The sequence below is a fragment of the Hakea prostrata genome, chromosome 5 (genome assembly GCF_041222555.1).
Source record: "Hakea prostrata isolate BN-2017 chromosome 5, UWA_Hpros_2, whole genome shotgun sequence".
Lineage (NCBI taxonomy): Eukaryota > Viridiplantae > Streptophyta > Magnoliopsida > Proteales > Proteaceae > Hakea > Hakea prostrata.
In genome coordinates this window covers 31,464,797-31,480,453 of record NC_142604.1, presented here as the reverse complement: position 1 = coordinate 31,480,453, position 15,657 = coordinate 31,464,797, and the positions used below count along the sequence as shown (strand labels likewise).

Here is a 15,657-nt window from a genome sequence, read left to right as displayed (position 1 = left end):
CCTTTGATTATTATTGTTCATGATTGTGTTATCGTGTATGTGGGAGGCATGGTTGCTCGATACTTGATCCTTGGGGTTGTGGATCACATACCCGGGTATGCCCAATGGGGTACCGACTAGGTGAATGTGACACCATCAGTGGGAGATGGAGATAGCGTGCACAAAGTGTCCTACGGATGCTTGGAGTGCGCTTACAGCACCCATTGATGGTAGAAGGAGACAGATTGCCAAACATTTTGCTGACCGTTTGGAAAAGACTGGAGAACCCCCTTTCTTGACAAGCATGAACAATTTATCTTAGCTTTAGAAATAGAAGAATCTGGAATGAAACTTATTTAGTTTATTTTGATTGCTTCCACTGAACACATTATTCTTTTTGAAACATTGATTCTTTCTATGATTATTTTATTGGAGTATTTGGACTCCTGTAATCCTTTTTATTAATTATTGAACTTACTCTTGATTATCTATACTTGCATTTATTATTATTGATGGGTAAGACTTGGATCCTATGTCGGATCGCACCCACGGGTTCTTGGGTGGGTAACCGAGATCAGCGGGTGCGGTGTGACACGGTGTGTTACTGTATGACCTTGCATTAGGTTTTAGAATCTCCGACATGCACCAGTACCCAAACCAATGGTCTTGGTGAGAGAGTGTGGACCGATACCTCAACCATAGTGAATGATGTGGTCTGAACCCCTTACTTGGGATCCCAACAGAGGGAGCCAATCCATGAAGGATTAGAGTAACAAGACCTGCCTAGAGGAGGGCTGGTGTATGTCTTAATGCACATCTACCTATATAGAGACTTGCATAGTTAGATTCTTTACAGGCATACATAATATACCATTCCATTGCTCATCTCTTTATTTTCATGTAATCGTGGTATATGTATGTGGTTGCAAGGTTCGACATGTCGGCCCGTGTCGCCATGTCGGACCCTGGCAACACGGAGACTCGGGCTACATGTCACCAAAAGTCGGGCGACTTTTGGTTGGGGTTCGATGAAAAATCGAACCTCTGTTTCAAAGGGTATTTCAAGGTCATTTTGACTGAAATTTGACGTGTAGCCTAATTTGAGGACAATAAACACATTGGGAACATTATTTTTTGCCTGAAACATCACTTAATCTAAAGTTTTTGATTGGCACACGTCTGGCTATATGCGGGCAAAACTGGAAGTTTGGAAAATTCATATAAACTAATGTAAACAATGCAAAGAGAACACAATGCGCAACTAGTGAATAGATGCACTAAAGTTTACAATTCATTATACAATTATGTTGAGTATGGTTCATGCTTCACATTTTGTTGTCGACAGACATGGGGGTCCCACTCCCTGGTGAGCGGGCGGGTGTCCGAGGAAGCCGCCCCAGCGGGGGTCCAGGGAAGCCGCCCCGGCAAGTCCTACATCACTTTGGCAAAAATTGAACGAAAAATCGGTGAAAACCCGAATAAATCTTTATTAAATATGTGAATTAGGCGATATATCGCCGAATGTCGACTTTTCGGGGATATATCGCCAAAATGTCGACTTTTTGCAGAATTCATGTCGCGGGGGGAGTCGTGTTGCCCCCCAGCGACTCGGCGATATATCGCCCTGTGTCGGCGATATATCGCCCTTCGTCGGCGATATATCGCCGACACAGTGTACCATGTGTGGTTGTTGCCTTTACTGAGTTCTTTCGAACTCATTCCTTATGGATTTTTCCTTTTCTTCTCAGATGGTTATGCAGAAACAGAAGAAACCCCGTATCTATGGGAGAACACTGTTGAAGAGATATTGGAGACGTCAGTGGAAATTGGTTACGATGAACACGACGTTTCCTATGGATGCTTAGAGTGCTCTTACGACACCCATTGATAGGAATAGAACTTTGGTTGTTCGTCGATGGGATAAAGGAATGAAAGAGGGCTTATGACTCTTTCCTTAGAAAAAAAATGGAAGAGAAAACTCGTAAAACGCTTAAAGATAATTTTGTAAGCAACAATGAGACCATTTTTACTTTGTTTCCGCTCGCGTATTCTTATTTTAGATACTCTTAACATTCATTTTAGAATTTTGGAACCTTTTATTATACAATAATTGATGGACTAGTTATTTTTTTGTTATTGATTATAAGATTGTGTGTCTCAATTATTACTAATAGTATAACCTGATTTTGTGACTGTGGATTACACTCAATAGTTGTCAGAACGAGTCCAATACTATTAGATAAGGTGTGACAGTTTTAAACCTCGATCAACTCTGAATGCCTAGCCCCTAATCCCTAGTCACAACAACAAAATAATGCATAATTCCACTTAGCTGTCTTACTTTTACCACCCAAAAAAAAAAAAAAAAACTTGCAAGGCGGTAGGATTGAGCCTAGCTCGAAGGGGCACTCAACCATGAAGGTGCCTTAATTGCTCCTAAGGTTAAAATTTTAACCCATGCCTATTTAGGCTCAAAATAGGCTTATGTGATTTTGAACCATCAAGACCTAACTTGCACCCTCAGGTTAACATGGTCATTAGTAGTAGCCAGACACATCTCACATATTTGACTGAATGAAACAAAACACACAATTACCAGTAGTTGGTACTCTATTAAAAACTTAATTTTTTTTATTAATCTAATCAACAAATCTTTCATACTTATCCAAAGAACCCACAGTTAGACCATTTTGGTAACTATCCCATCTTCAATCAAAACTACAGATTATGACAAAATCATACTCAATCACCACCCAATAGTGATATTGTAGTTGCGCAATTAAAACTACTCTCCCTGTCGCAAAATCAAAGTAATAATGGCATTCTACTATCAGTTCGATCGTCAGAAAGTGTTCGTAGATCAGCTTAACCTTCGAGTGAGAAAGCTGGTGAAAGGACTTGCTTTTTGCCTCTGCTCAACATTTTTTTCTTTAACTAAATAAAAAAAAAAAATTAAGATCCCTCCTCTTGTTGGCTATCAATACCACCTCAATAAAACTTGTTTTTCTGCAATGCAGAAAAATTATTATCGTTGACCATTTGATGAGAGAATTGGCTTCCTTCTAGCAAATCTTCCCTGCTACAAAATGAAAAATATAATAAGTTGAAGGCTCAAATCAAACAATTTATGAGAAAATCATGCCACGAAATTGAACTAAGAATCACACCAAATAAAGCAAAAGTTAAAACCAATTTTAAGATCCCCTTAAAGACTGAAAACCTATGTCGGCCTAAAGTTAAGATCCCCCATTCATCGAGATAGAAAATTATACTCTCCTCACACTTTTTCACCACACATTTAGCAAGAAAGTCCACTTTTGAATATTGATAAAATGGACCATAAATACCCAGTGATGATCCACTCCTAAATATGTGGTAAAAAGGTGCGACGGGAACACAATCTCTATCCATCAGGATAGAGGACTTGGACTCCGTTTGGCTTTTCATATTATTGGGGTTAGTTCCATTTATCAATGGCCTACCCCTGAGAGACAACCCTTGAAATTGAACTCCTCTTCTATGGTTTTTCTATGCTCTTTGTGCTCTATATAGCCGAGGTCGCCAAATAAACAAATATGCTGATCTAATTGTTGTTGATACCTAACATCCAACTTCGAATTCTAAAATTTGAATTGGAATTTAGGATTATCAACAATCAAATCAGCACTTTTATTAGTCCTTAACAGCCGTTAAGATGCACAATGACCACATGAAACAGGAAGTACAAGGGTTCAATGGCAAGCCCTGCAATTGGTGTAAATTACGTAAACTAAATAAATAAAAAGTAAATTACATATACACCCCTAAATTTGTAAACTTTTTATGTATATATATATATATATATATATATATATATATATATATATATAATTTTAATCAATGACTCCCTTATGGTTAGAATAATCGGGTCAACTGATACATTTATTGTATTTTTTCTGAAATTCCCTCATTGTCTTCTTTAACCTCAAATCTTTTGAATTCATGAGGAGAGGGGGAAAAAAATAAAATAAATAAAATAAAAAATATGAAAATGGAAAAGCCATAAAGTCTTCTACGGGTGGGTCACAAGACTCACAACTATGCTACCCAAAAAAAGCTCACAACTAATTCTTTAGGTAATTTTTCAAAATTTTCCTAACTAATAAGAAAATTCAACATGCAAATCACTTTTTTTTTATTTGAAACTAATAGCTTTAAGTAAAGGGGAAGATTGTAATTCAAAAATTTTAGGAGTATAAATGCCATCAACAGCAATTTAAGGGGTAATATATGTAATTTGCTTATATACAAAATACTACATGAATGAGAGGAGGAAATTAGTCAATTATGTAATTAGTAAAGTTGAAAGCGGTGGAAATTCAACCAATGAAACGTTAGGGTTAGGTGGGCCCAAGAATCCCAACGTATCTCAGAATGTAAAGAAAAAGAAAAATCTTACTTGCCTTCATTCTGGGCCGTTGATCTGCATTGACTTTCCGAACCTGGTATCTGATCTTCTTCGAGAAGAGACGACTCCTCCTTTTCTCTCTGTACCGCATCACACTTGCTTCCCTCACTCCTCCATTGTTCTCAGGAAACAAATCAATCTGCTTTAGCCTGGCCTGGCCCCACCAAAATCAAAGTCAGCCAATCAGGGATTTCTTGTCCAGAAAAAATAAAAATAATATAAATTTCCAAAATACGCCATATGCGTAATGAGCATCTATGCGCGAGAAGTACACATGGCGTATTTTAGCGGTAAGTGTTGACGTTTCATATATTGCAAATTTCCGGGGAGAGGCAGAGATTGAAATACGTACAAGTGTATCAGAACCTGGTGAAAAGGTCACCGGAAATTCGTCAGAAAATGGTGACCCTCGATCGGACCAAGCATTCAGAACCTCTTCGTAATTCAATTTCAAAGACAAACCCGATTTCGGCAACGAATCGTTGTTTTCTTTACAAGATACAGATTTCTTCATTTCTTCCTTGTGCTGGTGTTCTGCTTTCCTCTTCTTCTTCTTTTTCTTCTGTGGTGATGATGATGATGTCTCTTTGTTCAATTTGGGTGAGATTTGAAGAACATCAACTATAGGAAACCTCCACCAATCTCCATTATCTACATTTCTCAATGCTCTCACACCCATTCCCAATTTCCCGCCAAATCCCATTCCCATTTGATTGCCAGAGTAAGAATTGAATTGGGCATTGTAAGGAAAAGCATTGGAATCATCATATGAATCGTTGTTGACTGTGAGATTCCCCATAATGCTGTCAATACCCTCTTCGATTTCCTCATCTAATATCGATTCGGCATCGAAGTCCTCATCATACTTGGAATCCTGTTGGGAATCGATTTCCAGAGGGCTTTGACATGGCTTTTCACTTGAATTTGCAGGTTTTGGCTTTGTTTGCAGAGTGGGTTTATCAGGGACTTGTTGGTCCAGGAGGAAACCGACATTATCAATGGCGCCCGGAGAAGGTGGAAGCAGTTCAGGGAATTCATCAGAGAAGAAATCATACTCTTTGGGGTTTCTGCAGGGTTTTCTTAGGTTTTGGGTGGAAAAGATGTTGGGGTAGATTGTGGAGAGTAGAGCTGCAGCTTCATTATAGCTCTGGTTAGGCCGTTTTCGCGGTGTTCGGGGTTTTCGAGTGGAGATTCTGGGTGAAGAATTGGTTGATTCAGAAAGAGTTGAGGAAGGAGAAGAAGATTGTGATGTTCTTGATGAAGTAGATGGTGACTTGACTATGTCCAGATCAATTCTGTAAGCCAATCCCCCTCCACTTATACAGGAATACATTTCTAAACAGAGAGATTCCAGAATTCAAAAATATTAATAGACGGATTAGAGAAGACAAAGGAAGAACCAATTCAGGAAAGAAACCTCACAACCCAGGTGGTGGCATCTAAAGCTAACAAACTCATGAAAATAGCAGAAACGAGTGAAAACCTAATTAAAGCTCATATGAAGACCAAAGATGAAGCAAAGAATACAAGCAAAGTTGAGACACCAATTTACTCCCACCCAATTCAAACGATTTCAGCAAACACAAAACCCTAAACCCTGCCTAGAGTTTTGTGAAACAATATATGAAAAGAAAAAGCAATAGAGGAAAGTCAATGAATGAAAACAAAAATAAACGGATAACTAAAACAGGGGAAGGAGGTAGAACCTAGACAAACTGTAACCGAGTGATTGGTAGATGTGTTGTTCGAGAATCTGCCCATCAAAAAGTAAGTTATTTCAGATAGCTCTAATTGGGGGAAAACTGAACAGTTCCAGATATTTAGAGAAAGATTACTGAATCTGCCACTGAGAAACTCAAATTGATGCTTCCTCTTTCTCCCTGTGTGTCTCTTTTGCTATAAAACCAGTGCAGAGCTCTAAAACCCCAAAAACCCAACTCAGGTTTTACGACGATTTTAAAGGAAACGGAGTATTCATCCCAGAATCGAAAAACCCAACTACCCTGACTACGCAAAAACGAAAAGAAATCCAACTTATCATCCAAAACTTCAGCTAGACGAAGAAAAATCCAACTACTCACCTAAAATTTCAGCTGGGTTTGGGGCTTTAAAAGAATGAAAATTGTTTCAAAATGGAAAATCACAGGGGAAGTCAATCAGAAATGGAATTTATAATTTTCTGCATAGTAAATTTAACAGAGAGGAAGGAACGTAGAGGAAAAAAATCTTTACAAGGATTTCATTTTCTTGACCAGTGAGTCACGAGATGATACAGATTAAAGGGTGAAAAAACTATCCGTTCAGAATTGCAGGGTGTGTAGGCCTTCTCTCTCACTCTCTCACTCTCCTCGCTCTCGTCTCTTTTTGAGTGTATAAGATGAGAAGCTAGGAAGCGACAACGGCCGTTTTAATCTACTAGTAGTACCCTCTTGTCTCTGGAGCTGGAGAGCCAGGGACCACCTGTTTTTCTGCTTTGGCTTGCTCTGGTAAACTGACCCTCTGTTTTATGAGTATTAACAATATTACCTCCCATGTCCTCTTCAAGGCTTGCGCTCTCTCTCTAATTTGCTATTTCTATTGTAAAATGACTAAAAAGCCCATCAACATTTTTTTCCTTTCCTAGAACACCCATCAGTTTTGTAATAACTAATGAAATGTTTTGGACAAAAATAAAAATGAAATATGTGCAAGTCCACTAAAGAAGGAACTAATAGGTTGATCCATTCTAGCACGAGAGTGGGTCTCATTAAGCACATTACAAGAGGAGGTTATTTCAATATCTTGACTCAATGTTTTTATCGAAGGTTTTGTTGATCTTTTTTCTTTGAATGAGGTCCGTTGGACAAATTTACATGCATCTTGACTACTCCTCATGGGTAGCTGTTATCTAAATATAAGGTGGTATTACGTGAGAAACACATCCATAAATACAGATGAAATGAATTATTGGTGATTTAAATTGTGAATATGAATATTTTCTCCCTCCTAAATTTTGAATATTTAACCGCAAAGGGTATTAAAAGTAATTCCGAGGGTAATATAGGAAATTTGTGTCATAACATGGAGTGATGGACCACCTTACAAAGTGGAGCTTTTGTTTTCTTTTATTGGGCATTTTAGTAAATACAGACATCCCATAATGGCAAATATCAATCATGAGTATCCAAGGAACCGTTAGTTTAATTCACCCTGAGTTTTTTAATTTTCACCCAAAATTGGAAAGGATATAGCAGTTATCTGATGACATGGCAAAATGCTATTGGGCAAGTGCGATTCTATGTGTCCAGGTGGCATTAACTTTATTGGTTGGAAGATTTTCACGTGGTTCTAGGGAAGAGGCGGTTGTTGGATCTAATCCATTTTATTCTCTTGCGGTTCAATGATTTCAACCTTTTTGGTGTTTTTCGCTTTCAATTCGTCAATACATGTGTGGCTGATTTCGGTTATACGTTGGACACCTTAGGTTCAGTTGCTTGTGATAAACTTTAAACGAAGATTGATATTGGTGTTTATGGCCGGAAATCTTCCTTAGTCCCCCATACTACTTCAAAGGTCTTTACCATTTTAGGGTTTTCCTAATCTTTGTTTTTATATTTTGTATGATAATAATTGAAAAAAATGGAAGATTCGAGTTCTTTTACTCAACCTCGAAGATTGGTTTACACCGATATGTTTTAGTGGGTGATTCGAATAATCCATTTTTAGAGATCTATAGTGGATATTGCTTAGGGTCAGAGCTCATTGTTGATATTCTCTATGATTGGAGTGCACAAGCGTAGCCCTGTGAAACGGTCTGATTTGACTCAATGGATTGGCCGATTACCCAATTGAAGCTCTATAAATATGTACCTTACGTTTGTTGGATTGCATTCTCAAATCTGAGGTTTTTGCGTGAGAGTTCTATAACACATTTCTAGTGATTAGTGAGAGATCTCTATTGTAATATTTTTTCAATATACTTGAAGTTTTTCTTCTTCTATAGACATGGCACATCACGTTGGTTTGGTGCACTACCTTAAATCTCTATGTTGTTTTAATTTATTATTATTATTATCATTATTATTTAGTATTTTTTTTTTTTAACAATTTTATATCTTGTCAATCTTGATATTATGTTGACGCCATACAAGGATGTACCATGTGATAATAGGCAAAAATATTAAAAATCAACATTTTGATGAACTTCAAGGACAAAACATCTAGAAAACATAAAAATTTTCTCACATAACAGCTAAGGAACCAATAAGAATGTACAAGATGGCACCATTAGGGTGCTCGTTAGTACATTTCATGGGGGTGGAATAGTCATCTCGATCACACATGTTTGAGCAGCAGGTACACTCCCATGGAGAACATCTCTCTTCTAACCTAGGTCGTCTTACCCAAATGCCTCAATAATATTATATGATATGCGTCATAAAAATTCAAACACTCTTTTCAAGTTATAAGTCCTTTAGATTTTTGCTGAAAAGATTTTTCTATATCTTAGGATCCGTTTTATAATTCATTGAGAAATATTTTTAATATTTTTTGCTTTGAAAAATAAAATAAAAAAATCCGTTGAAAATCATTTGATGATTTTTAGTAACATAAATTGAAATGTATGAAAATTTTTACTTCAAGAAACACTTTTAACGAAACAACGTATCTGATTTTCAAAACAAAATTTGGGTGTAGGGATGAGTTTAAGTGAAAGAGTTTGAGGGATATTCATTGAACTTGACATCTTAAACATAAGACCTTGCTTCATATTGCAACATAACTATTCCATTCATTAGTTTTTCAACCCTAATGATTAGGAATTGTTCGATTTTTCATATTCTCTATTTTTAGTGACCAAAGTTCTTTTGTATCTTCTCTATTCTGATAAATCCTTGGTAGCTCTCTTTGCAAAATGTATTCCTATTCTCATATTATTTTGTTTGATGTTTGTTTTTAATTTTTCAATCCTAACCCCTATTAATGCTAATTTTGCTTCCAAAAGCAAATTTTATATGTCTACAAAAGTATTTATGCTTCCAGAAACACTGAGAGTTGTTTTTGGTGTTTTCAAAGCAGAAGCGCATTGTGGGTTATCAAATGAGTTCTTAGTTTGTATTGTTACATTGATATTAAGTCTGCTTCTATGACATTGATATGGATCAATCAATACCATGGACCTTACCTAAACCAGGTTACCAAGTGCCAACTACAAAAGTAGAATGTGATAAATGACAAAACTTGACAAATGAACGGATCTTTATCACCTATTTCCTAAATAACCTATTGCCATTGTTGTTGACCATCAAAATTAAGCTACATAAGTATCAAAATACATCCAACGATTTACACGGAAATTATTTTTCATCTAATGAAGAAAATTAATATCATCAATCTTGAAGAGTTGGCTTAAGTTGGTAAAAGACCAATGCCTAATAGTATGACGTCAAGATTTTAAATATCTTTAGAACTAGCCGCGAAACTCTACACTACTTTCAGAGTCCGAAGTGTCCATAAAATGACCCGGTGAACCTCCAATCTGAGAAGGAAAAAAATTAAAATAAAACCGTCGATTATAATTGGCTGATTCAGTTGCATAATGTTAGTGGTAGGTAATTTCAATAAAAAGACACCTGGCCTGCAAGGATAAAATCCCCACGAAAAAACCATTCCATGATTTCTTTGTTGTCTGGAAAATCAATGGCCATGCCTTATCTTTTGCGATCTATATCTATCTTTTATAATAGGCGAGTAGCGATTCTTCATTTCTTTCTGGCCATTAATAATTGGATAAACCTGGCAACAAAGTCCCTAAAGACAAAGAAATTACATAATACATGTGACTCATTTCCTTGTACTTTTCTACTTCTTCTTCGGCCATATGTGCTTCTCTCCGCTGTCTCACCGTCTCGTACAGCAAATTGGAGAAAAGGAAATGAGATTTTTCTTTTTCTTATTATATCAGTGTCTCATCCCTATCGTACATGTGGCATTGTGGTCCCCACCAGTTCAATTCAAAATCATATGCTTAGTGGTCCACCTTTAATCTTCTTATATAGTTGTATATTTTGACGAAAGGTTCCCATGGAAGAGGATGCATCTAGACTCAAAGTTCCCAAGGGTGGAAGATAAGATTAGTCTAATTCACCATTGAAGGTTGCTTAGTCGGTCATAACTAGCAATTCTTAATAAAAAGGTTACGGATTCGATGCCCTTTGTAGTATATTGTTGGTGTTGATTTTGCCGGGGTCAAAACTATGAATCTCACACCAAACTTTATCAGATCTAGCTCGATCTGATCTAGAACTCACAACTTTCTTGCAAAGTAGAAGGATTGTCAGAAATGAAGCCGATCAGCTGGATCAGTATTCCATTTCTGACGGTCAAGTCAATGAATGAAGGAAAATTAGGGTTGCAGAGCTCCTTGGAGCTTCATAAGTGTTCGAATGCTTCAAAGTGGGAAAAGTGCCAGTTATTTGAATATCTTACCTCTTATGCACGTCACGACCCTATTTATAGACTCCTTTTGCTCACTCGAGTCTCTTGTGACCATCGATTGAATGATTTAGATTTGACGGCCAAGATCAGGTCCTTGTGTGGCTTTTTGGGTTGACCCCTTGTTTGGTTCAAACCAGTGGTCGATCCTGGTCGGATCGGTATGACCCGGGTCTAAGGAGATTTATTCACAACACGAGCCCCCAAGCCTGTTGATTAGGTTGAAATCGAATTGAGACTCTGGTCAAAAGGTTTTAGTTTTTCCTCTGATCAATATAACCGCTTTTGTTTGGTCATCTCTTCAAACTATCTTCGTCTAATAAACTTTAATTCATCTCTTCACCTGGTCTGGGCTATGAGAATTCTTCAGTACTCGAGCTCATCTCCAGTCAAGAGGAAACATTTGAACACTGAGTTCTTCCTTCAGTTGAGAGAGTTCATCAGAAATTCTGAGTTCAATCTATTGAATCATAGAGCTCATCAGAATTCTGAGCTCATCTTTCAACCTATGGAGCTCATGAGAAACTTCCAAGCTCATCCTTTGATCAATTGAGTTCATTCGAGATTTTGAATTCAATCTATTGAATCATAGAGCTCATCATTTGATCTAGGGAGTTCATCGGGTATCGTCAAGTTCTACTCTAAGCTAGAGAGTTCATCAATGAATACTGAACTCAATCAGAGCCGTTCTTCCTTCATTTCTGCCTTTGAAGTCAATTGTTCAAGTATTCAACTTTGAATGTTGATTCTCAAGTTTGCCCTCCACGTGGTGAAATTTAGATTCGTCAACGTTTAAGTTTCTAAAACCACCAGAATTAATTTCTGAAACTGTAATTTTGGTTTGGCCTTTTGAAACCAAAATTATGATTTACAGCTTGAATTCCATCGAAAACGAACTTTTCTTGCCTCGGGAAAATGCTTAACCTCTGTAATCATTTCAAAATAAAGCCCATCCCCCAAACCATCTCGAATATCTAATGAGGATCTCAGCTTGTTAGCATTTTTCATTCCTTCATAAATGCAAGCTTTTAGTTTTCTACAGATGTTATTTATCCTCCAACGCATGATTCCAACGCCTTTTTCTCGACTTACCCACTTCTTCCACGTGTTCAGTTGTATCGTTCCAAAATCAAGTGATTATGTCACATCCCCCCAGCCGGTACCCTAACTGGCAATACTCCGGTGTGTGATCCACAGTCCCAAGGAACAAGTATCGAGGAAATCATCCTCCCACATAAGCATAACATAATCATGAACATAAATAATCAATGTGCCAATATAAATGAGAGATCCAAATAAGGAAGGAAAAGATCATATAATATCTGAGTGCGAAAAGATAATAGATAATGTTAAGTTAAGGAGTAAAGTGAGGCGAAACTCACTCTACCAAACAGCAGAAAAGTAGCTCAAAAAGGAAAGAAAAGAGATTACAACTAAATTCCAAAAAGAAGTAACAGAAGTAACTAAATTGTTTTCAACTTTGTAAAGAACGTCCTTGTAAGTGTAGACTTCTGAGATAAGACAAGGACGCTTCCACTCCACAGATGGACTAATCATGGTACGAAGCATGATTACCCGAGGGATCTTCACAGTAATCGTCATAACAACTATCACCTTGCGGGAAATATGCCTCTTCACCCTGCGCTTCCTCGTATGTACCGTCATAGTATTCCAAACCTGTAGAGAATTCTAACAAAAGATATGGTACAAAAGGAGTGAGTTTCGAAAGAAACTCAGTAAGGCAGGTTAAATCCACAATAACATAAACGGCAAGATTATAAAGCAAAGCATAATGCAATACAATATGAGACAGACAATATAAGCATGGATCTAACTCTATGTATGCTGGTCTCTATTGGCAGACATGCTTTAAGTCATAGCACCATACTTGTGAAACCCAGCCCTAACCCTGACCGGGAAACTTGGTTGTTTGTAGGTCCAGCAACCCGAAGTAAGGCAAGAAGTCAACTTTGGGCCATTTCAGTTGAAGACTTGATGGCTGGAGTGGAATCCTTGAGTGTGGATGTCAGTGTCCCTTCTATGGAAACTGCACACTGATGAAGATTGGATTAGTTGATGGACTTGGAGTGCTCCCTGTATTGGTTCGAAGGCATTTCTACCTACTAGGTATGTCACTTTAGGTGTGTGCAAAACCCCTTGATGTTTGGACTTGATCTGAGCCTTCAATTCCCTGTTTTGAAGTTGCTGTTCTGATTGGTCGACTCATTGGTTGACTGGACCAGTCGACCAATCAATCGACCAATTGATTCTGTTTTTGAAATTTGAATCGTGGCTACTCTATTTAAGCCTAATCTCGGGAATACTCCGCCTCATCTGCCTCCTAAGCCTCTGGAACGAGTTAGAATCCTAATCTAATCGCTTCCCTTGCATCCTTGGTTGATATCTCGCAAGAGCTCAAGCAATCCTCATCCTCCTGCATCAAAGGTATGTGTATGATCTCTTTCCTCTCTATCTCTGATTTTCTTTTCTTGAATCCGTTCTTGATCGAGATCAGGAAGATGATGCTGCACTCTTGCAACCATCTATTCCATGATCTCATCATATTCCTTGAGATCCATGATCATCATCATGATCTCAACCCTTGCCAATTGAATCCTGGAAACCCTAACCCTTGAAACCCTAACCTTGTGTGGTCATCAGGAGAACCTTTTTGTAAACCCCCCATGTGAGAGAAACCTCATGGGTAATGTGGAGGTTGATCTAAATTCAATGTTCTTTAATTCTTCTTGTTGTAATTGACCTAACAATTTACCTCCCTTCATCCGGAACTCTCAACCTTTTCATGGGAACCAAAAAGGGTGAAACCCTAATTTCTTGGGTAAGATCAAGAGCCCCTATTTTGATCATGTTAGAAGACTCTCACTTTATTTTCTTTACTAGAATTGTAACCTATTAATTTTATTTCCTTACCCTTGATCATATTATATTTTTCCTTCATAATCTAAGTTTAACCTAATTAGGTTAACTTTCTGGTTCCTGAGTTGTGACCTGGAAACTTGATTTGATTAATGGTTTGTTGTCCTCTATAGACTTAGATGTTTTCATTAAAGTTTCCCCCTTATTTTGTACCCTTTTGAACCACCAAATTCGGATTCATATTCTAAAAATTCTGATTTTTGAAGGCTACTGTCTCTGTTGGTCGACTGGGGAAGTAGACCAATCGATCGACCAATGGGTACAAAGAACCCCATTCTTGGTCTGTTTTGATTGAATTGTAATCTTTCCTTCCATGTATCTTTCCTAACTCATAGTATACACTTGTTTAAGACTCTTTTCTCAGGTTTAGTCAAGGTCTTACTTGATTCTCTAAGTTTCTTTGCGAATTAGAAGGTAAGGACAGTTATTTCCTTAACTACATAGATTACTTGTTCTCTGGTTTCTACTTTGTGAAACTATGAGATTACCTACTGTTGTTGTACTTTAATTCTGATCTCCTACTGTGAGAACAATAGCACTTGTGTATATCATCTTTTTCATTATTCATGTTATATGAATTACTTATTGCTGCTTAATCTGATTTTGCTTTTACATTCTCTTTTATATGATGAACTACTGGTTGTGTATGTCATGACTGATCTGAGAATGTGTTTGATTAAGTTTGGTTTGGGATTGGGAGGTGTCCTTTTGACACTTCTGTCCTTGGACATTATCGGAAATAGTATGGGATGTTTCGGGGTTGCCCATCGACACTTTCCCGAATCATTGGTTGTCATACCTAGGGCTGTCTAGCAGTGTTTGGTTAGGTTGTACCCCTGTTATATCAGACCCGATTCGGAAGGGTATTGAGACCGAACGACCTGTGGTAGCAATGGGGATTCATGGGCACTCAAGACCGGTGAGTTATATCCGTGAGAGGACGGGAATCACATTGTGGGGGCCATTTATTGGAAGGTTGCATATGGCTAGACTTGGGCTCATGGGCGCTCGAGACCGGTGAGTTATATCCGTGAGAGGACATGAGAGCATCCCGTTTACCATATGTGGATAACCAATAGGGTTGATGAGTCCGTATTTGAGAGAGTCGGATACGCTGACTCTAGTGGAAAGGATACCGGAAAGGATCCCGAGAGGGGAGGAATGGAAGTATCTGGACCCGACTTGATGTAACTGACTAGATGACTTGCATTGGGCTAGGCTTTTCCCTGACATGCGCCGGTACTTATGCCAAATGGTTGTGAGAGTGTGTGTTAACTTAACCCCCTACCATGGTTTGTCCGAGAGGGATGCCCGGACCCACTACCAACTGGAGCCGTATGCGTGACCTACCCAAAGAAGTACGGTGCTATGACTTAAAGCATGTCTGCCATAGAGACCAGCATACATAGAGTTTAGATGCATACATACATTACTTGTTTCATATTGCATTGCATCTTGTTATGGTTTGCTTCCATGTTATTTATGTTGTTATGGATTAAATACCTTACTGAGTTTCTTCGAAACTCATTCCTTTTGTACATTGTTAGACTATTCTACAGGTACTGATTTCTATGGCGAACAGTTCGATGAAGCGCAAGCCGATGAAGCGTACTACACGCAAGGTGTTGGCAACCATCAAGATTACTCTGATGATCCCTCAGTTGATTAAGATGCGTACTACGATTAAAGACAACGTATACGTGGAACGTCTCAAATGGATTGATGAAGTCCACTATTTTGAAGACATTATTTATAGAATAGAAAACCCTGATGTTAGATATTTCTCTTAGTTCCATTGTTTTAGATATTATTTCTTTTAG

The 15,657-nt window shown here is 37.9% G+C and overlaps 1 protein-coding gene across 4 annotated transcripts; it reads right to left on the bottom strand.

Moving 5' to 3' along the window:
- Positions 1–2,590: 2,590 nt before the first annotated feature.
- LOC149015818 (protein CHLOROPLAST IMPORT APPARATUS 2-like) lies at positions 2,591–6,769 on the bottom strand. Of its 4 annotated transcripts, none has more exons than XM_089156262.1 (3): positions 4,779–6,767; positions 4,418–4,580; positions 2,591–3,058 (listed from the first exon to the last, which is right to left on the bottom strand). In XM_089156262.1, exons 1-3 carry the CDS (start codon positions 5,757–5,759, stop codon positions 3,042–3,044), a joined length of 1,161 nt encoding a protein of 386 aa, XP_089012388.1. In that variant the 5' UTR covers positions 5,760–6,767; the 3' UTR covers positions 2,591–3,041. The 4 variants fall into 4 exon arrangements, with proteins under 4 accessions (XP_089012388.1, XP_089012386.1, XP_089012387.1 ...); XM_089156260.1 differs by having other exon boundaries at positions 4,422–4,580; XM_089156261.1 differs by having other exon boundaries at positions 2,591–3,055; positions 4,422–4,580; positions 4,779–6,766.
- Between the last annotated feature and the right edge of the window lie 8,888 nt (positions 6,770–15,657).